Raw genomic sequence first — 23,471 nt, 5'->3', positions numbered from 1 at the left:
AGAGGGTTAAAGAAAACTAAAATTTTTTGATACTTCAGACAAAAGCACAGTCTTATTTAAATGTAGTTGTTATCTGATTACACTCAGATGGAGCAAGCTGGAATGCTTTCCTCCAAAAAAAACACGATAAATGTACAAGTTGCTATTGCTATTGATTAAAATGCTACTGGTCTTAGGTACCTTGGCAGAAATCTTTAAATTGAATTTAACACAATTTTTGGAAGCAAAAGTATCAGATCTAATGTATCAATTAAAAAAAAACCCTTTGTGATCATTTATTATCTCTCAGAGGACCTAATTGGATCTTCGTTGACAGTTTTAGACTGATATAAGCCTAAGGGCAGCCCAGTAGCTTATGCAAATTTGGAAGTATGAGAAATAAAAAGCAAAAGGAAAGAACTGGAAGAAATGCAAAACTCAGATAATACCTTCAAAAGAAAATTAAGTTGGAGCCACAGGCCATTTTTCCCATGAAGTAAATGCATAAAAAAATCAACTATGATTAATACTGACAGTTGACCGACCCTCCTGTGGACATGATAACCATCAATAAAATAATTCTTCATGATAAAAGGTCTAAATTATAGAAAGTAATGGGATCAAAAGGGCAATGTATTAACAAAGGCTTCACTTTATGAGTAAAGACTTTAAAGAAGGATTCAAATACCACAAACCTATTAAAAAGTTTGAAACTCATGGCTGATGAATGAAGAACATTGCTGAGTCACAGATTGGTGATGGACTGAGGTTTGATTCTCGTGTAAAGAGGCGCATCATGCCTCTGGTTTCTCTGAAGGTATCACTAGAAACTGCCAACACTGGACAATTTAAAACAGTAGATGTTGTACCATAATACTGTAATATGAAATCCTGAAAACAAAGCATGGATATTTTGCATTGCTAAGAACGGTGCAGTCCTTTGTGCTAGGCTCGGCACAGTAAAAGTATTCAGGGAGTTAATGCAGGGCACTTATTTCAATAGTGTAATAAACATGAGTTGGACTATTTTTACATGTGCTTCAGGCTGAAAAAAAAGGTGCAATAGAATCCCAAAGACCTGTTTATTTATTCCACCTAGGTGACTTAATTCTGACAGTCTAGGTAACCACAATGCCCGAAAAGTTGACTCTTCTGCTCCTCGGATACTGCCTGACCAGCTGTGCTTTTCCAGCACCATACTTTTCGACTCTGATCTCCAGCATCTGCAGTCCTCACTTTCTCCTTGATAACCAAAGTGTTGATCTGAGTAGGGCCTTCCAACATTCAACTCAAAATCTGATAGCGTACGTATTATCATCACTCAGATTTTGGAACACAAATGAGCAAAGCATTTACCATGCATTGTCCACTAAGTTTTATCAACAGGTAGAGCTGAAGATCACCATAAGATATGAAGTTTAAAATGATTCAAATTGTGGGGTCAGGAGGAACCGCGAAATAACATGGGCAGTTGCTGTATAGATCTGTGCCTACTCAATCCCATAAATGCAGGTTTAATTATCTGTCTAATAGTTGCCTCAGCCACCACTGGATGGCTATTGCTTTTAAAACTTCAATCATGGAATGTTGGTGTCACTGTCTAAGCTGGCATTTAAGACGATTGGTAAAAGGATTTGAGGCATATGAGGGGGTAGGGAATCAAAATTTGTTGCCTGACTTGGTCATTGAGGCCAAACTCTTCAACTTACTAAAAACAAAAGAAAACTCTACCTGCACCAGAAGCTCTGAGACTTCCAATGGTATGCACAAGGTGCTGAAAATGGGATTAGAATGGCTGGCTAGTTTGATGACATGATGGGCTGAATGGCTTCCTTTAGTGCTACAACGTTTCTATGGTCCTGTTTATTTTTCATCCTTGGTTATCCATGTGTAGGTAATAATAATGTGCCTCCTTGAACCGCTGTAGTTCCTGGGATGTAGGTACATGCGCAGTGTTATTCGGAAGGGATTTCCAGGATTTTGATTGATACTTTCCAATGATTGAACCCTTGATTGTTAAGACTTTGAGGCTTCCTCACAGTGAACATTTAAGAGTGTTACAAAGAAAGAGGTATGGAATGTCCGTAATCACACAAATACTCTTGTTTTATTCAGTGACATACGTGAATGTTATATCGGATAACTTCTTAACTTGTTTTCGTCATCTACTGTTAATATATAATGATGTAAGTAAAGTTTTTTTTAGAATAAGTTACATTCACAGTTAATTACAATGAAGAATTTACAATTTTAATTGATTAAAATACTGAATGCAAGACAATGAAATAGATACTTTTACATTGATCTACTGTATTCCAAAAAAAAATCAAGAATCCCAGGCAGACCTAGATGCCTGTTCACAAAACACTAAGAACACTAATGGAAATGAAACAGATGAATGAGATTTGGTAGATGGCATTATTTGTAGTTTTTAGCTCATGAGGCAATGGATCCACATGTCATCGAAAAGTGCATATTTGAAGCATGAGATAGACTTTCTTACATAGATCGTAGGGCGGCACGGTGGCACAGTGGTTAGCACTGCTGCCTCACAGCGCCAGAGACCCGGGTTCAATTCCTACCTCAGGCGACTGACTGTGTGGAGTTTGCACGTTCTCCCTGTGTCTGCGTGGGTTTCCTCCGGGTGCTCTGGTTTCCTCCCACACTCCAAAGATATGCAGGTCAGGTGAATTGGCCATGCTAAATTGCCCGTAGTGTTAGGTAAGGGGTAAATGTAGGGGTATGGGTGGGTTGCGCTTCGGCGGGTCGGGGTGGACTTGTTGGGCCGAAGGGCCTGTTTCCACACTGTAAGTCATCTAATCTAATCTAATCAGTTGATGAAAGTAGAATGTTCTGAGCTTTGATAAAGTGATTTAGTTAGCTGGAAGGCTGGTGTGCGATGCAGAATAATTCCAACAGCATAGGTTTAATTCCCATACTGGCTGATGTTATGACAAAGGACTCTTCTTCTCAACCCCTCCCTCAAGTGAGGTGTGGTGACCCTCAGGTTAAAACACTACCAGTTGTCTGCCTCTAATGAGAGAGCAGCCCTGTGATCCAACAGAACTATGGGGCTGGAGAAAAAAACAACACACCCTTGTGATATCCTGAGAATAATCAGTAGATTCCTAACATGGTTGTTTTCCACAGGAAACAAAATCAAACATTATTATATTTCAGAAAATGAAGTTTACCGTAATTTGTAAATATTATTGATCAAAGAATACTGCAGCAGTAACAGCACAGTACTACATTGATTTTCACTTTTTATCAAAACTTCATAAATAGCTTTAGCTGTAACTTAATTTTAATTATCAATCATCATACAAATCCTATCCACATGCCTGTTGCTGTTACTTTGATAGTTAGCAATTGCAGTGACAATAAAAATGATGGCATACATGTTTCACATCATTCATAGTTCTTACCATGGTTTATCCTTCCAAGCAGGTCATTGCTGCCATTAGTAAAATATTCTATAATTAAATATTAACCCCTATAACCTAAACAAAGCATTCATATATCAAAATTTTAGTGCTTATGTGGAAGAAAATCTTAATACAACCTTAATGTGAAATGTCCTCTTCTCTGCTAGACAAAGCAAATACAAATCAATACTATGTTTTTCAGAATTTTAAGTTACCACATTGATTGATCCAGTATTAACCAATTTATCTTAAATAAGTTAACACATCTACTGAAAGTAGGAGAACATTGCTCACTTAGAAGTGATTCAATAAGTTTATTTCCATCTGTCTATGGATGTTCTAAATTTATTCAAGAAATCAAGAGAAATATGTCCAATGATTTTTGTTTGGAACTTATATAATGTTCAAATGCAAATTCAGCACATTGGTAAACAAATAAACAAATATATAAATATAAACAAATAAATATGTAATATTTTCATTTCTAAATGCATACATAAATTTGCATTAAATTACATTTACAAAGAGAGGAAGACCAAATGAGAGAAAAGAAGAACATGATACTTGTGAACATGGTTCTTACAAGATTTCAATTTTTTTCCTTTAAGCTGCATTAAAACATTTTTTGAAGGTATTGCAAAAAGTAAAAGATCTTGGTGTAGGGGTTGACATATTATCACAAAAAGATTGGCTGGTCAATAGAAATCAGAGAATAACCATTGCTGGGTCATTTTCTGGTTGACAAGATGTAATGAGTGATGTACCACAGGGATTAATGTCAGAACCTCAACTCTTTACAAGTTAAAACATAATCTTGGATGAAGGGACCAAAGGTATGGTTGCCAAATTTGCTGATAGTTTCCAACCTATCTTTGTTCTAAGTTGTGAAGAGGACACAAGGAAAGTGCAAAATGATACAGATATCTTGCATAAGTGGACAGAAATTTGGCAAATTGAGTATAATGTGAGAAAATGCAGCACTGTCCTTATCCATACAAAGAGTAAAAATGTAGTATGTTATCTAAATTAGAAGAGATTGAAAAGCTCTGAGATGGAGAGGGATCTAGATGCCCCGGTATATGAATGATAAAATATTAACATTCACGGAAAGAAACTAATGAGGAAAAGTAATTTTCACAGTCTTCCTGTGGCTTCTTTCCCATGGGGCAGTCAGTTGGGGCTGAGCCTACACAGCCCAGGCTCTGGTGCTGACATCACAAAGGTTTGCTGACATCAAAAGCTTTGGTGGTGGAGGAACCCGCAGCCAGGACCTTAGCAGCCAATGACCAGAGTCACAGCTGGAGGAGCATCAGAGAAGGAGCAGGAGATATGTGACCTGGTCCATGACTCCAGCTTGGACATGGCAGTTGTGGGATTGACGGTGACAGCGAAGGCAGGATGGTACTGTGACCTTGGAATATGTCACAGCAAATGGAGGAGTGGTGGAGGATAACAAAAAGAAGAGGGAAAGATGAACTCTATTTCAGTAAAACCTTGAATTATATTCAATGTTTCAAGATGGCATTGGAGTGGGGTGACACTCTATGTTTGGTATGCAGAAAAAAACACTTTTTTATATGACAATAAATCTAAGTATAAACTAATAAAATGTTATCAATTATTACAAGGAGAATTAAGTACAAAATAAGGAGATTATATGGGACACTACCAGAGCATCTGGAGAACTGTATACAGGAGTGGTCACCATATTTAATGGAGGATGTATATGCATTGGAAGTAGTTTGAAGAGGTTTACTAGACTACCTGCTAGACATGGAATTAGTGGGTTTTCTCATGAGTAACGGTTCGATGGGCCTAGCTTATATTCACTGTATATTAGATGAGAAAGACATGATTGAAAGAAATGAGATCCTGAAGGGTCTTGACAGTGTCAATGGGGAGAGGATATTTCCTATTATGGGAGAGTTTAGAACTAGGAGTTACTTTTCAAAGGGAAGGCGTTGTCAATTTAAATAAAGATAAGGCAAAATTATTTCTCAGATAGTCTTGAATCTTTGGAATGCACTTACTGAAAAGGTAGTATAAGCAAATTCAGATGGATCTTTGGTAAATGGTGGTGGGAATGGGGGCGGTGAAAGGCTGCAATGCAGATTTGTGGCTATAATTAGATCACTTATGATCTTATTAAATGGCCAAGCAGGCTAAAAGACTGAATGGCCTACTCCTGTACCTTTTACATAGGTTGTAGTTCTACTTATTAATAGAAGCAGAAAATATTAAATGACTTACACTGAGGTTTGTCTTTGTTTCTTTATTATAAGCAAAGAAAAGCAAACCATTTAACCTGTCTGTCTTTAGTTGAAATGAAACCTCAAATTGCATCTCACCAGAAAAAGCACTTGAATGTACTCTAAATACCCTGAAAGACATGGAATAGAAAATTCAATTAAAAATGTTTAATGAAATAACGTATTTCAAATTGTTGCTAGTATCACTTTGGAAAGTGGAGAGTGTTTTCCTTGATTCCCAAATGAATGCAAGTTTAACTTCAGAAAATTAAGAGATGGGCATACGTGAATTGTAAAATCATTCTAATGAGGAATTTTAAGCAAACCAATGTTTAAACAGTGTAGAGTCCAACCTAATAAAAGTGAGATGTGGCCGTATTCTGACACCATGTGTTAGTGAAGGCATTAGAAATAACTCATACTTTTACCGGGAAATGATATACATACTATAGAGGGAAAGAAATTAGTGACATCTTTGGGTAACAATAGTTATAACATCATCTACATTTGATGTAAGATCAAACTAATACACAATAGGCACAAGTTTGGGGTCTCACGTTGATATTTTCTTCAGTACACTTATTGGTCATTTGTATAAATGACCTAAGAATCTGAAAGTTGGAGTTGTGCCATAACTCTTTTATATCTAACAATGCAATAGTACAATTCAGGGATAGAATGCTTCTACCCCATCTACCACCCCATGAGAAAAGGAACTGGAAGTGACTTCACCACAGGAAATAGCATCACCATAGGAAATGACATCACCAATCCAAAGAAACCCAAACATATAAATAGAAAGCAGAAAGTTTCAGCAGTGCTTTGCCTGAGGCTCAGTGAAGATGTTACCTAGTTTGGTGACATAACGTCCGGAAATGAACCTTTCTACTCAGCGAGCAAACCTACATCCATAGAATGCTTCAGCAGACTACAAAAATAACTTATATAATAAACCTTTATGCTCTGACAAGCTAGGCATTTTATCTTTCATATATACTCTTATGTTTACTTGTCAAATCTTTACAAAGTCAAACCCTGAGCTAATCAGCCAAGTATGGACCATTATGATACTTTGCTTTATAGACAGAAAATAACAGTGTAACAGTCAAATCAAATTATCCTGGTTAAAATATTGCTTCCCTCTTCAAAAAGTACTTTGACCAAAAGAGTAATAACAAAATCTTTCATGAAATCATGTGCAATACTTGTCTTTGGCACATTTTTTTTTCCCAGTGAACTTATAATCTGAAGGTCTTGCGACAGCATTTGCCTTTATGGATTGGAGTTACACCCACACCTTTCAAAGTTTGTGTGAAGATTTGTAGCTAGGGTGCTCGTTGTTGGTGTTCTGTTCGCTGAGCTAGGAATTTGTGTTGCAGACGTTTCATCCCCTGTCTAGGTGACATCCCTCAGTGCTTGAGAAACTCCTGTTAAGCGCTTCTGTGATCTTTCCTCCGGCATTTGTACAAACTACAAATGCCACCACTACAAATGCCGGAGGAAAGATCACAGAAGCGCTTCACAGGAGGGTCCCAAGCACTGAGGATGTCACCTAGACAGGGGACGAAACGTCTGCAACACAAATTCCCAGCTCGGCGAACAGAACCACAACAACCCACACCTTTGTATCCAGCTCAATATCAACTCTCGGGATTTGTTCCATATATGTGATGGGTCCCTCGTGCCCATCCTGACATCAAAATATGTGAGGACGTAAAACCTAAAGTGCTGCTCATGCAAACAATTATACAGCATCAAAACAGGTGGCATGAGAAGCGGAAAAGGGAAAACCTATTGAGGGATAACCTCAAAAGGGAAAGATAGTAAAAATGCTCTGTTTTCAAAAAGAAGATAAGGTTAGAAGAAGACTAGCTTTTTCCATTTAAGGACCCCTACATTTCCAGAATTGTTGGCCACATGGCGATCCTGCTAAATGGTGACGCATAGAATGGAAGAGAGGGAATTTCAAATTGGTCTGGACCAGACCATTTTTGTCAGCATTGTGAAGGGAATGAGATGCCAGCAATAGCAGGGGTAACAGGTAAGCTCTCCAATATTTGATGGAGGCTCCATTCTTGGCATTTTCCAGCAAATTTGCTAAAAATGCTACTGATTTCAAGAAGAATATGGACATGAATTTCTCCTCCTTATTTCCAGTAACTTCAGATTCCAGCTCAATGCCAAAGATCGTTTCTGCTTCCCAAATAATTCTCTCTGATAATTTTAGCTAAAGGAAGTGGTGGGACTGTGCCTCTGACATCTCACTACATTATTTGCCAGCAAATCTGTCCAGGAATGTATTTTCTGTGAATACCTGTGCTGTACATGACTAGAATTATTCTCCCAGCAACGTTATTGATCATTAGTTGCCCAGCTGTGATGAGAAATCAAATAACTTTGTTCTCCTGGACATAATGACTAATGGATATAAGACGTGACAAAGATTCTTGTTGCAGAAGTCTGAAATAGCCCATGAGTTGTGATATCTTGAAACAAATGTTAACGTCTGCGTTTGTAGTCTTAACTTTATTTCCTTGAGACAAAATTGCATTGCTCATAACAGGCTCATAACAAATTAGCAATTGATTTTTCACCATGCTCAATCTTCTTTTCATTGAAGTTTACAGAATTATGACTCAAACTCTTAATGGAGACTCATTTCCTAGACTCATTGTTCCTTCTGCTTGGTCTGAAATTTAAACTTTCGACAATATCATCCATAGAAAATAAAAGCTGTCCCTGCATATAATAAGCTGCCAATTTGCAACAAACATTTTTCATGTTGCTGGCATAGATAAATGCATCTCTTCCATTTTTGTTTTAAAATACAATCCATAAGCATGAGTCAACCCCAAAAATGTGATCTTTGAGAAATGCTGTAATTTGCCTTTAATTTTATTTAGTCTTATCATTTAAGTTTTAAAAATAATTGATATCACCTGAAATGAGAAAGAAGGAGGGGAATGCTTGGAAATAACAGCATCCTCTAAACAAATGCAACAAAAAATGGCCAATGGACAAAAGGGTATCTGGAATTAAAAGTAACTGTGGAAGTCAAATACAACAGCAAAGAAATCATTTGAAATCTTCAACAGTGAGAGGGTTATCAAAGAAGAAGTGAGATTGCCTAATGATGCTAATAGAGTTTAAAGAAAGGATGAACTAAAAATAGTTGACGTACTAAATAATTACTTCCTGGAAGCATTCACAGAGAAAACACTAGAGGCATACAGCCTCTAATAGGAGATTTCACAATTAATTTTAACAACTCTGAAATCACTTGCGAGACAATTATAGGTCACTGCATTTCTTCATTTCTTATCTCTATGCATGTCATTCATGATAGCTTTCAAAGCTCTACATTTATTTTGACTTACTTCCAATCAATCAATCTATCTTCAAATCTCTCTGTCTCTTTTCATCCACATGTTTTCTGGTAAGACTCTCATATGGTCCTTTACAGTTAATTCAATTTCACATGCTTACTTTCATTAAAGTTCATGCCTGTAATAGATAACAGTCTTAAACTTGTTTACATGACAGCGAGCTTTCCAGGAGCAAGTGCTACTTGTTTCCTTGGATTGAGCAGAAGTACCAATAATTAGCCATAGCCCACAAAGCATTGTAGGCAGCTCTCTTCATCAGAGAGAAACAATTGGTCATATAACTTGACCAGCATTACTCCATACCAAGTATGTAAAAAGGTAAAAAGGCAAGCGTCAAAGAACTATGACAGCAGAATTAGTGCGTGATCACATGAGAGGTTTTGAGAAGAAGTACTGAAGGTGTAGTGTATTTACAGCACTGAAGCTCCACTATTAACATTGGAGGTTCTGTAAATGTAGAGGAAAACTGTCACTCATTCGGCTGATTTTGAAAATGTTTAATTATTATAGATTGGAAGCATGAAAATATGTACATGGTTAAAAACATAAATATTTATTTCTGCTTTCAATTGACAATTATATCCTGTGTTTTCAACATTGTTTGACAAGATTATGGTATTGTTTTGGAAGAAATGCTAGAGATTACTGAAAGAAGAAATAACTGAGTCAACAAGCAGATGGCATTAAGGAACCATATCAGAATGATTTTTCACTGCTTTTCAAGGTGAAAAGCAAAGGGAGAAGGAGCAGTGATATAACTTTTGCCCTTCTACAGTTTGTATACATTCTCAAGGGTATCAAAACAGAAAGGAATTTTTTAAAAAGGTAATATGTACATGTAGCAGTAATAATTCCATAGAGCTTCCCACCTTGTTTTTCACTTTGCTCACATCCAGAAACAAGCTCATTTATTCAAAGTAGACAGTTGAGGCTGCATCCAACTCCCTATGATTGAAGGACATACCTGAAAACTAATCTTTTTCGATCAAAATCATCAAATACAATAATCTTGAGTCCTCAATCTGTGTAACTATATAATTTCAGCTACTGAAACTGAATTTTGTACAAAATTGCATGGTCTTTTTGACATTAAAAAGAAACTTTCTGTAGGTTTCCTGATATATTTTATTTTTAATCTTATACTTTTCTTACCTGTTTTCAAACTGTTGTATTCTTGTTCTGCAGCCTTTGAATTATTGTGTAAACACAAATAAATTTGCCAACACTTGATCCAACAGATATGCCCAATTGTGAACAATTTAAGTTTTCCAGGAAATGGTGTTCAATTTTTATCTTTGGCACTTATAATCTCATTAGGTGCTCCCTCTGGTATAAAGGCTTTCTTGCACCTACATCATATGTTGCCATTAGAGGCAGTCACCAATTGAGAACAATTTGAAGTAAATGTATATGAGGCATTTTTTTCAGCATCCCAAATGATTCTTCTGTGCACAATTCACATTCTTTTTTTTAAAAAGTCTAAAATATGGGTTAAAAAGTTATCTGAAATTTAACTGATGATACCCAGTCTCTGGTGATTAAGCTTTGAAAAATACTTATAAATAAAGCTGTGCCCAGAGTTCAGTGAATTAATAATTAATTAAGTTATATTTGTTTACTCACTGCGCACTCCAATGCCTGCAGCAGTGCTATTCTCAGTCGAAGGAAATCTCAGATTTCAACTTCAGTTCACCAGAGCTTTTAGTAGAATGTCAGCAGATCTAACCAAAGACCTTGAGATCTCGAGACCTGACATTAATGTTTAAAAAAAACTTTAACGTTACCTTGGATCTCACACAGTTTCAAACCTTCATTATTGGATTCGAAATAAAGCAGCACTATTTATTTTGCTGGGATAGGCAGTAAGTGTGCAAGGTGTGGCTTAATACCCATATATCAGGTTCCTTTCTCAATAATTATTGAAATACATAGATTGTGCAAATGGCAATGGCTATTCTGTCAAAATAGTTACAACATGCCTAAGTAGGTTTAAAAAGTATCTAGCAAATTCAACATTCTGACATTTCTTGTCATAACTCCAAACAAAAAGGGACTTCTGCCTTTGAGAAGTTTCAGAATGCTTCTCTCCAACAGTACAAGTTTAATTTGACTGATGTGGTTAGATTAGATTAGATCCCCTACAGTGTGGAAACAGGCCCTTCGGCCTAACAAGTGCACACCGACCCTCTGAAGAGCAACCCACCCAGATCCAATCCCCTCCATTCACCCCTGACTAATGCACCTAACACTACGGCAAATTAGCATGGCCAATTCACCTGACCGACACATCTTTGGACTGTGGGAGGAAACCGGAGCACTCAGAGGAAACCCACACAGATACAGGGAGAATGTGCAAACTCCACACAGACAGTTGCCCGAGGCAGGAATTGAACCCGGGTCCCTGGCACTGTGAGGCAGCTGTGCAAACCACTGAGCCACCGTGTTGTTAAAGTGGTAAAGTATCCCCAAGCACCTCATTAGATTTTCAAAGCTATTTTAGAATCAAGATGGTGTCAGCACTGTTCAAGCACACTTCCAGTGTAATCCATGTTGAATGTTATTATTGTATGTTAGAATTACATTATAGATTACAGAATTCAGTATACAGAATAGGGACATATGATGTCAATCAACATGATCTGATACCAGATATGCCACCAGATATGTGGAATGAGCGGCTTTAGTTAACACCCTCTGATAAACATGCAAAGCTGAGCATGCATTCAATATTATGAAGGACCCCATAAGACACAGTGATTATGAGACTTTAGAACTTTTGACCACAAGTGGCAGCAGAGGCAGCTTATTGAATATTTTAAGACAGAGGGAAATTGCTTTTGTTAACCCTGGAGTCATAAAGGCAAAACAATCAAAGGTTATTGAGATTAGATGAGAATGGGGAATTTGAAACAAACAGAACAGCCATGATTTTACTGAATGGCAGGGCAGGTTGAAGAGGGTGAATGGCCAACTTCCTCTCCGAATCTGTATGTTCATATACCCAATTTCACACATGTTAATCAGATGCTATGGCAGTTGTTTAAGCAGAACATCAACAAAAATAATTCAACAGAATCAAGGAGATGCTAGCTTCAATAGAATCAATATCCCATGACAACTCATATCTACACACCATAGTCATGGCTGAGGCACAATCTATTGTGTTAGGCTGTCACTTTGCTCCAAGTTCTTGCAGTCTGGTATATGTCCAGGATGCAAATCTGTTAGTTAGACAGTTCATAATTCATTGGTCATTGTTCCATTCTAAAGTTTTGGGAAAAAGGTCATCCAGAATATAATGTTTATCCATTAGACCCATAAGGTTTTACGACAGTATATGGTACACCCACTGAGGTAAATAGTAAACCACTGCAGGTGCATTGCCTCATATTCCCATGGGGAATCCTACAGCAAAGGACGTACACTGCACTGAAGATGTAGATTCCCAAATTTGCTTGTCTACCAAGTTCCTAATGACAACCACCCTGAAACGAGAGGAAATTTGAGTAGCCCAATAAAGCTTATGTCTTGTGTGCTAAGGTAAGATAATTCTGTGTATTGGGATTGTCAATGTATTATCTGGGCAATTGTGTTCTGAAACATTACTGAGAATGCCACCACCTCAGCCTCCTTGAACCTTGTTGGTCTGACAAAAAGGTTGCCATTAGGGGACAGAAATGACTGCAGATTCTAGAAGTAAAGGTCAATAGATGTGAAGCTGGCAGAGCACAGTTGGTCAGACAGCATCCGAGGAGCAGGAAAGTCAACGTTTCAGGCTGAAACCCTTCATCACAGCTGAGGGGGAGGAGGGAGTTCAGACATATATAGCAGGAGGGAGGTGGGGCTGGGGGAAGGGTGGGTGGGATGGTGATAGGTAAATGTAGGTAGACCATTCCTAGATCTGTCATGGAGGACTCTTCAGCAGTTATACCAGGGGAACGTGGTCACAACCAAATTCTGGGCAAGGGCTTGCAACTTAATTTTCTAGCCAGAATTTTCCAAGGCTTTTGAAGGCGTGATTTCTAATTGCAAAAGACAAGAGCACAAGGAATATTCGTACAGAGTCATCATTTCCATCTTGATCTTGGGAGTTCAAGGATAAAACCTTCTTGGTTGTAGTGGACTATTAAGCTCAGTGGATCCAGGTCAACTGAGTGCATGGCCCCACTTGGGTGGTTACTATCACAGTATGCTTGACTTTAATTATCTCTGACAACATCTAAAGTTTAGACTGGTGCTGGAAAAGCACAGCAAGTCAGGCAGCATCCGAGGAGCAGGAAAATCGATATTTTGGGCAAAAGCTCTTCATCTGACCTGCTGTGCTTTTCCATCACCATTCTAATCTAGACCCTGGTTTCCAGCATCTGCAGTCCTCACTTTTGCCTAATACCTAAAGTTTGCCAACAGCTACTTCAATCCTTTCAATAATCTACAGGTTTGATCACATAGCTATCTTGCCCAAGAACCGGAAGATCGGTGCTAAGTCCAAAAGAGGGGTCAACATTGTCAAAATCAAAACTGGAAAAATTAACGTTTTATCCATGTAACATTCTGAACCACTGCAGAACCGTCAGTGCTCCTTGATCCAGGTGGTGATCACCAATCAGATTGGTATGGTCTGTTAGTGTGGCATCACCCACCAGGGCACCACCTGAGACGTATGGTGCCAGCTTTGCCATCTCTGTCATCTCTCCCAACACATAACACAGGTGAAAAGGATAGTTTGCAGATGGCATCACTCTTGCAGGTATGCAATGGATTTTGAAAGATGACATGGATGATGCTGGTCTTATGGAGGAACCCAGTTAAGAGATGAGTTTTTAATGAATAGTACACAGTTGGAGTGTGGGGGCGGTGGTGGTGGTGGGGTGGGGGGGGGGGGGAGGGTGGTGGGTATGCGCAGAGATAGGAGGCTCACCACAGGACTCAAACAGCATTTGACCTCACAGAAAGAATTGTTCCAGTGCAATGTGCACAAGGCCAACAAACAGTAAAATTAATCTGAGGTGTGAGCTTTTCACTCGACCTGGTTACCAGAGGGAACGTCTGTGAAGTGCAGAGAGAGAGAATGGACTCAGTTTCATTGTGACATTTGGAGATGGTTTTTCAACCTTCACTAAAGCGCTGTAGCATCTAAAAGTAAATTACAAAACTTTCCATCATGTGTATCTGTCATGTGGCTAGTTAGCTATCAATTGTACAAAACTGTTCACTTAAAAGGTCATCAATTTTTGCTAGGTCTTAATAATGGTCGAAAAGTTTTTAAAAACAAAAATAAAACAATGGCCTTGTTACTGTGTAATTCTATATAAATTACTTCATGCTACACCTGCTTATCCAAAACCAAGAGTTTAAAATGCTGATACTAGAAAGGAAAGCTCAAGTTGGTTTACTTTACTATTTTGAAATAAAGGATTTTAAGTAAACTCAAAAAAAAATGCTTTGATCAGTCTAAGGCTCTGGCATTTTTAATCTTGTTTCAATTTCTATTTGGAAAGGAATAATTTCATGTAAAAGTTGACTGGGTTTCTGATAAGGTTCTGGCCTTAATTTATGCTGCTGCACATACAGAAACATGACAAGTTCAAGAATGTAAGATATTTTGAGCCATTAAGTATTTTGTGATTGACTCTTTTGCATGATCTGAATTACAGCAAGAATCACAATTGATATGTGCAGTTCGACTATTTACATTCGTCCAAGTCTTTCTTTCAATTATTTGAACCAGACTGGAAAAGAAAACTAGCTTTCCGTTCCAATTAAGCATAAAAAAAGGATGCCTGGATGAGTGCAGCTCCAACAACACACAAGAAGCTTGACACCAACCAGGACAAAGCAGCCCATTTAATTGACAAGACATCCACATACTGTCTTCACAACAGGTATAGTGGCAGCAGTGTGTACCATCAGCAGGATGCACTGTAGAAATTCACAAGGAATGCTCCTTGGACTATATGTTCCAACCCATAAGAATTGCCACCAAGAAGGATGAGGGAAGCAGACACATGGGAACACCACCACCTACATTTTCCCCTCCAAGCCACTCATAATTTGGATATGGAAACATACTGACAATTGTCAGGCTTCTGAAAGTAACTCATCCATTTGGCTGCTGGAATTTGGTGCCTGTCTCATTGGTCCACATGTAAATTTGGCGATATGTGTTATAGTGGGAAGAAAAACATGGTTTCAAAGTTGAAGCTACCAGAAGCCAACGTTGGGACTGTGAAGCTGGTAAAAACCTTGTTCCTTACTTTCCATTCTACCTGATTATCAGAGGGAATGCCTGTGAAGTGCAGACAGAAAATGGATTCCGTTTCATAGTGACATTTGGAAATGGGTTTTCAACCTTAAGAACAGAAGAACATAAGAGCAGGAAGTAGCCCAAATGGTACCTCAAGCCAGCTCTGCTGTTCAATAAGAGCATGGCTGATCTTTTGGTGGACTCAGCTCCACTTACTTGCCCGCTCACCCTAACTTTTAATCCCTTTACTGATCAAAAATCTATCTCTGCCTTAAAAATATTCAATGAGGTCGCCTGAAAAGCTTCCACTGGGCAGGGAATTCCATAGATTTTCAACCCTTTGGGTGAAGAAGTTCTTCCTCATCTCAATGCTAAACCTGCTCCCCCTTATCTCGATGCTCTGCCCCCTGATGAATTTAGTTCCGGTCTACTCAATCTCTCCTCATAAACCTACTCTCAATTCTAGAATCAACTTGGGGAACCTCCTTTGCATCCCTTCCAGTGCCAGTACATCCTTTATCAAGTAAGGAGACCAAAACTGTACACTGTGCTCCAGGTGTGACCTCACCAGTATACAGCTGCAGCCTAGCCTTCCTATTTTTAAACTCTATCCCTTTAACAATGTATAACAATATTTCATTTACCTTCTTAATTACCTGCTGCACCTGCAAACCAATGTTTTGTGATTCATGCACAATAACACCTAGGTTCCTCTGCAAAGCAGTATGCAGCAATTTTCAACTATTTAAATAATAGCCCATTTTGCTGTTATCCCTACCAACTTCTCCTATCTCACAACTATTAACATTGTATTCCATCTACCAGACCCTTGCCCGCTCACTTAACCCATCTATGCCCCTCAGTATCCTCTACACACTTTGCTCTACCACTCATTTTAGTGTCATCTGCGAATTCTGATATTCTAGACTTGCTCCCCAGCTCTAAATCATCTATATAAATTGTGAACAATTGAGTACCAAACACTGATCCCTAATGCGCAACACTAGCCACTGATCGCCAACCAGAAAAACACCAATTTCTCTCCACTTTTTGCTTTCAGTTAGTTGACCAATCTTCTATCCCTGCTAATACATTACCCGTAATGCTGTTCACCTTTATCTTATGAAGCAGCCTTTTGTGCTAACCCTTTTCGAATACCTCTTAAAATCCAGAAACACTACATTCACCATTCTCCATTGTACACCGCACTCGTAATGTCCGAGACAGCTGCAGCATAACCTTCCTATTTTTAAACTCCATCCCTCTAACAATGAATAACAACATTTCATTTACCTTCTTAATTACCTGCTGCACCTGCAAACCAGAATTCTAGTAAACTAGTTAAACATGACCTGCCTTTCATTAACCCAAGCTACGCCTGCCCGATAGGACAATTTCTATCCAGATGTCTCACCATTTCTTCCTTGGTTATATATTCAAGCATTTTCCCCACATCAAAATAAATTAAAAGTCTAAAAGTAAATTAGAATACTTTCCAGGTGTATCTGTTAACTGGCCAGTTAGCTCTCAATTGTACAAAATTATTCTTTTAAAACAATCTTCAAAAACCACCTTGACTGCATGATAAATATCTATTTATTTAAGCGGCCAGTTCTGGGAACATATTTTGTGGACAGAAATTTTGTCCACATAATTGTTATAATGTACAAGTGGGATATTTGGCTCATCATGTCCATACCTGTTCTCTGGTGTAGTTCCAGTCTGCTACTTTTTCTCCACAAACCTGCACATTACTCCTGTTTAAATAGTCATCAAGTGTATCGTCTCTTGAATGGTTCAGTTGAAGCGGACTCCACCACAGCTAAATTCCTTAACTACTCACTGAGTGTTAAAAGCTTTTTCTCACCTCACATTAGCTACTTCAGCAAAATATTTTAAACTGTGCAAAAGATTTTTGATTCTCTCACAAGTGGTAACAATACCTCCTTGTCTACACTGTCACGTCACCTCATTATTCTGAACAATTCTTTGAGATATGCTCTTAGCCCTTTCTTGCCCAAGCAAAGCAGCCCCAGCTTCGCCAATTTGTAATCATAAGTGAAGTGTCTGATCACTATCTTCTTCCAGAATTCTTCTTTGTTTTTCTTAATGACGTTTCACTTCCCTTCTGAATTCTTTGTATTCAGATTAGTTCTATTGTATAAAATTAATACCTGATACCTGTCATAAGCACACTTCTTCTCAACCTTAATTTCAACCTCATTTTCTAATCAGTAATCTCTAGGTTTGTTTGTCTTCCCTTTCTTTTTTGAAGCAATATACTTTAGCTGTGCCCAATCCAACTCCTCTGTAAAGTTAATCCATCACTCAGCTATGTTATTCCTCGCTAATCTTTGGTTCCAATCCCTGACTGTACTGCTCGTAAACAAAGCTTGTCACTGTACTTTGGTACATGTCACAATAAATTAATCAATCAATCCAGTCCAGCTCTGCTCATCTCCAGAGATGTCAGCACTCAATTTATTTTTTACTCCAGATTGTTCATTCTCTCTTTTTTTTAAACTGCCCTTCTAAATATTATGAACAATGATCACTGTGCCATAAGTGTTTCCCCACTGTCACTTATGGTCGTTGGTCCCCTTCATTCCTAAGAATCAGGGTATGTTTTATTGCTAACCCAAAATGATTGGAAGGTAGCTGAAAGTGCATTAAGTAGATAGAAGTGGGGGTAATGGTGATAGGTCGGAGAGAAGGGTGGAACGGATAGGTGGGAAGGAAGATGGACAGGTAGGTCAGGACATGAGGGCGATGCTGAGTTGGAAAGTTGGATCTGAGATAGGTGGAGGGAGTGGAAATGAGGAAACTGGTGAAGTCCACATTGATGTCATGGGGTTGGGGGGGGGTCCCACAATGAAAGATGAGGTGTTCTTCCTCCAGGAGTTCAGTGGTTACGATGTGGTGATGGAGGAGGCCCAGGACCTGCATGTCCTTGGTAGAGTGGGAGCAACAGTTGAAATGTTCAGCCACGGCAGGGTGGGGTTGGTTGGCGCATGTGTCCTGGAGATGTTCTCTGATAATTCTGCAAGTAGGCGTCCTTTCTCCCCAATTTAGAGAAGACCACATTAGGAGCAATGAATACAGTAAATGACATGTGTAGAAGTTCAAATAAAACTCCGAATGATGTAGAAGGCTCCTTTGGGGCCTTGGATAGAAGTGAAGGGGCAAGTGTGGGCGCAGGTTTTGCAATTCCTGTGGTGTCAGAGAAGGTGCTGGGAGGGGAGAGTGGATTGGTCAGGGGATGTGGACCTGACAAGGGAGTCGCAGAGGGAATGGTCTTTATGGAAAGTGGATAAGGGTGGAAAGGGAAATATTTCCCTGGTGGTGGGATCCGTTTGTAGGTGGCAGAAATGTTGGAGGATGATACGGTATATCCAGAGGTTGGTGGGGTGAAAGGTGAGGACCGGGGTGGGGGGGGGGGGACTTTTCCATCCTTGTTGCAGTTTGAGGGGTGGGGTTTGTGGGCAGAGGTGCAGGAAGTGGATGAGATGCACTGGAGGGCATCATCAACCACATGGCAGGGGGAACTGCAGTCTTTGAAGAAAAAGGCCATCTGGTGTGTTCTGTGATGGAACTGGCCCTCCTGGAAGCAGATGCAGCAGAGGCAGTGGAATTGGGAATATGGGATAGCATTTTTACAGAGGGCAGGGTGGGAGGCGGTGTAGTCCAGGTAGCTGTAAGTGTTGGTGATTTTGTAGAAGATGTCTGTGTTGAGTTGGTCACCGTTCATGGAGATGGAGAGGTCCAGGAAGGGGAGGGAGGTCTCTCAGATGGTGGAGGTAAACTTAGGGCCAGAGTGGAATGGTTGGTGAAGTTGATGAACTGTTCACCCTCCTCGTGGGAGCACGAGGTGGCACCGATGCAGTCATCAGTGTAGTGGAGGAAAACATGAGGAATAGTGCTGGTGTAACTATGGAAGATGGACTATTCCACATAACCAACAAAGAGACAGGCATAGCAGGGGCCCATGTGGCTGCCCATGACTACCCCTTTTGTCTGGAGGATGTGGAAGGATTCGAAGGAGAAATTATTGAGGGTGAGGACCAGTTCAGCCAAATGAATGAGAGTGTCAGTGGAAGGTACTGGTGGGGATGTCGAGAGAGGAAGAAACAGAGGGTTTGGAGGCCCTCATCATGGTGGATGGAAGTTTAGAGGGACTGGATATCCATGGTGAAGATGAAGCACTGGGAGCCAGGGAAATGAAAATCTTAGAGGAGGTGGAGGGTGTGGGTGGTGTCCCAAACATTGGTGGGTGGGTTCCTGGTTCAGGGAGGATAGGACAGTATCAAGGTATGTGGAGATTAGTTCGGCGGGGCAGGAGCAGGCCAAGATGATGGGTTGGCCAGGGCAGTCAGGCTTATTAATCTTGGGTAGGAGGTAGAACCGGGCTATGCAGGGTTCTTGTACTATGAGGTTGGAAACTCTGGGTGAGAGATCCCCTGAGGTGATGAGGCTGTGTACGGTCTGGGAGATGATGGTTTGATGATGGGAGGTAAAGTCATGGTCAAAGGGGCAGTAGGAGGAGGTGTCTTTGAGCTGGCACCTGGCTTCAGTTGTGGAGAAGTCAGTGCGCCAAACTACCACTGCGCCTGCTTTTTCATTGATTTGATGGTGAGGATGGGGTTGGAGCAGAAGGAGTGGAGGACTGCGCATTGCGAGGGTGAGAAGTTGAAGTGGGTGAAGGGTTTGGGCAGGTTGAGGGGGTGAATGTCCTGGCAGCCATTTAAAATATTCTTTGAGTTGGCCCCTGGCTTCAGTTCTTTGACTTGGTCCCTGGCTTCACTTCTTCGCTTCAGAGAACATCTCTGGCACACCGGCACCAGCCAACCCATCGCCCCATGACTGAACATTTCACCTCCCCCTCACACTCTGCCAAGGACATGCATGTCCTGGGCCTCCTCCATTGCCAAACCCTAACCACCTGACGCCTGGAGGAAGAACACCTCATCTTCTGTCTTGGGACCATCCAACCACACGGCATCGATGTGGATTTCACCAGATTCCTCATTTTCCCTCCCCCCCCCCCACCTTATCCCAGATCAACCCTCTAACTTGGCACCGCCCTCATAACCTGTCCCACCTGTCTATCTTCCTTCCCACCTATCTGCTCCAACCTCCTCTCCGACCTATCACCATTAACCCCACCACCATTTACCTGTTGCACTCTCAGCTACCTTCACCCCCAGACCCACCTCTCTCCTATTTATCTCTTCACCTCCTTGGCTCAGAAGCCTCATTCCTGATGAAGGGCGTTTGCCTGAAATGTCAATTCTCCTGGTCCTTGGATGCTGCCTGACCTGCTGTGCTTTTCCAGCACTCTCGACACCAAACAAAATGTGTCAGTCCATAGCACATGGTGAGATCTAAGAATAAATTCAATGTAGTCTAATCAAAATGTGTGATTATTTCAAACTTATGGCAACTACAAGACATAATCCACTTCTTCATCATTACAAATGGACAAAGGTCCACCTCACTAATCCAATTCAATTCCTCCTGTCATTATGGAAGAATTTTAGTAGAGGATATGTTGAGAAAATAGCAAGGAAACTTTTTTTTGAGTAGATTACTTACAGTGTGGAAACAGGCCCTTCGGCCCAACAAGTCCACACCGCCCTGCCAAAGCGCAACCCACCCATACCCCTACATCTACCCCTTACCTAACACTACGGGCAATTTAGCATGGCCAATTCACCTGACCTGCACATCTTTGGACTGTGGGAAGAAACCCTCGCAGACACGGGGAGAATGTGCAAACTCCACACAGTCAGTCGCCTGAGGCGGGAATTGAACCCAGGTCTCTGGCGCTGTGAGGCAGCAGTGCTAACCACTGTGGCACCATGCCGCCCACAGAGTAAGGAAGCACTGAGGGAAAACAGTATCAAACATTTGAGGAACCAGTTTGCAAATCACAACAGCCACACCATGTAAGCAAAATAGTTGTGTCACACATTCAGAACATTCTTCTATCATTTGACTGGCAGATTAAAACTGAGATCTAAATTCTGTTCTTATTTGCATAAACATGCATGATGCACACTTATTTTTGGAGCACAACATCTTGCACTTGTATTACAGTAGTGTACAATAGTATTTGTACACTATTACCAATCTGAGGATGTTTTAAAGAGTTAAATATCTGCATATTAATACCTCATACAACATTTAAATATTTTGCACACTAAATCTATTAAAGGTATTTGCTCAAAACCAATGTAACAAATCCTGGAGGGTATACTGTCAAGAAAATAGTGAGAAAAGAGAATTCCACAGCAATGCTAAACAGCTTCCTTAACGTAATATGGGTTAAAGGAAGCTTATTGAAGAAGCTTTCGTTCAGGGTCGTGAAAAATAGAAGGCAACCAACCAATATCCAATACCATTTCATCAATCTAATTTGACTGACCTTCTATTTAAGTGCTCCTGAGTAAGAAATATAGACTGAATAAACAGCTTTGGAGAATCTTACTGTAAATCTGACCTGCGCTTGTGTGTGCGACCATCGGCATCTTGTAAATGTCTGGTTCTTTGAGAGGCTCACATGGTCTACATTTCTGCACTTAGCCTTAGGGTATTTCCCACAAAAGAGGTATGGTTAGTAAGTCTGCAGATGACACCAATGTTGATGGTGTAGTAGACAGTGAAGAAGTTAACCTCAGAGTAAAATGGGCCAATGGGCCGAGGAATGGCAGATTGATTTTAATTAAGATAAATGTGAGGTGCTGCATTTTGGAAAGGCAAATCAGAGTAGGAATAGATAGATAGAATCCCTACAATGTGGAAACAGGCCCTTCAGCCCAACAATGACCTTCCAAAGAGTAACCCACCCAGACCCATTCCCCTACATTTACCCTGATTAATGCACTGAACATACACATCCCTGAACACTATGGGCAATTTAGCATGCCAATTCACCTGCACATCTGTGGACTGTGGGAGGAAACTGGAGCACCTGGAGAAAACCTACGCAGATACAGGAGAATGTGCAAACTCCACCCGGTCACCCAAGGTGGGAATCAAACCTAGGTCCATAGTGCTGTGAGGCAGCAGTACCAACCACTGAGCCACCATACTGGTGCCAAAGGGTCTGTTTCTGTGCTGTACATCTCCATGACTCAAACTTTACTCTTTCTCTACCATTGAGTAATTTCTAAAACCCATGAATTGAACTTCACTGGATAGGCCAGAATTTATTGTCTAACACTAACTGTTCAGGACTCATACATTTCATGATGAGGTCCTGGGGAGTGTTGCTGAACAGAGAGAGACCTTGGAGGGCAGGTTCACAGTTCCTTGGAAGTGGAGTCACAGGTAGATAGGATAGTGAGGAAGGCATTTGGTATGCTTTCCTTGATTGGTCAGAGTATTAAGTACAGGAGTTGGGAGGTCATGTTGAGACTGTACAAGACATTAGTTAGGCTGCTGTTGGAATATTGCGTGCAATTCTGGTCTCCCTGACAAAGGAAGGATGTTGTGAAATTTGAAAGGGTTCAGAAAAGATTTACAAGGATTTTGTTGGGATTAGAGATTTTGAGCTGTCGGGGGAGACTGAATAGGCTGGGGCAGTTTTCCCTGGAGTGTCAGAGGCTGAGGGGTGACCTTATAGAGGTTTGTAAAATCATGAGGGGCATGGATAGGCTAAATAGATACTGTCTTTTCCCTGGGGTCGGGGAGTCCAAAACTAGAGGGGATAGGTTTAAGGTGGGAGGGAAAGATTTAAAAGGGACCTAAGAGACAACGTTTTCATGCAGAGAGTGGTGTATGTATAGAATGAGCTGCCAGAGGAAGTGTGGAGACTGGTATGAATACATTTAAAAGGCATCTGAATGGGTACATGAATAGGAAGGATTTAGAGGGTTATGTGACAAATGCTGGCAAATGGGCCTAGATTCAATCAGGATATCTGATCAGCATTGGCGAGTTGGATTAAAGAGTCTGTTTCTGTGTTGTCCATCTCCATGATTCTCAGACCTCACTCTTTCTCTAACATGGAGGTTTTTTTTTTAAACTCATGATGTGAACTTCGCTGGAGGCCAGAATTTATTGTCCAGCACTTACTGTCAAAAGTAAACCAGCAGTAGTAAAGTCTGCAGTTAAATGTAGGCTAGAGCAGGTAAGGACAGCAGATTTACTTCCAGAAAGGACTTTGATGAAGCAGGTGGGTATT

General features: G+C 40.3%; 1 protein-coding gene across 1 annotated transcript in view; it reads right to left on the bottom strand.

The window, feature by feature from the left end:
- The window catches only part of ush2a (Usher syndrome 2A (autosomal recessive, mild)), a 929,735-nt gene that overhangs the window by 615,265 nt on the left and 290,999 nt on the right, over positions 1-23,471 (bottom strand). Inside the window, 2 exon segments of the mRNA XM_072580162.1 lie at positions 5,658-5,787; positions 10,195-10,228. Coding sequence (XP_072436263.1) covers positions 5,658-5,787; positions 10,195-10,228 — 164 coding nt within the window.

This window comes from Chiloscyllium punctatum, chromosome 11, assembly GCF_047496795.1.
Source record: "Chiloscyllium punctatum isolate Juve2018m chromosome 11, sChiPun1.3, whole genome shotgun sequence".
Classification (NCBI taxonomy): domain Eukaryota; kingdom Metazoa; phylum Chordata; class Chondrichthyes; order Orectolobiformes; family Hemiscylliidae; genus Chiloscyllium; species Chiloscyllium punctatum.
This window is presented reverse-complemented; position numbering and strand designations above follow the sequence as displayed.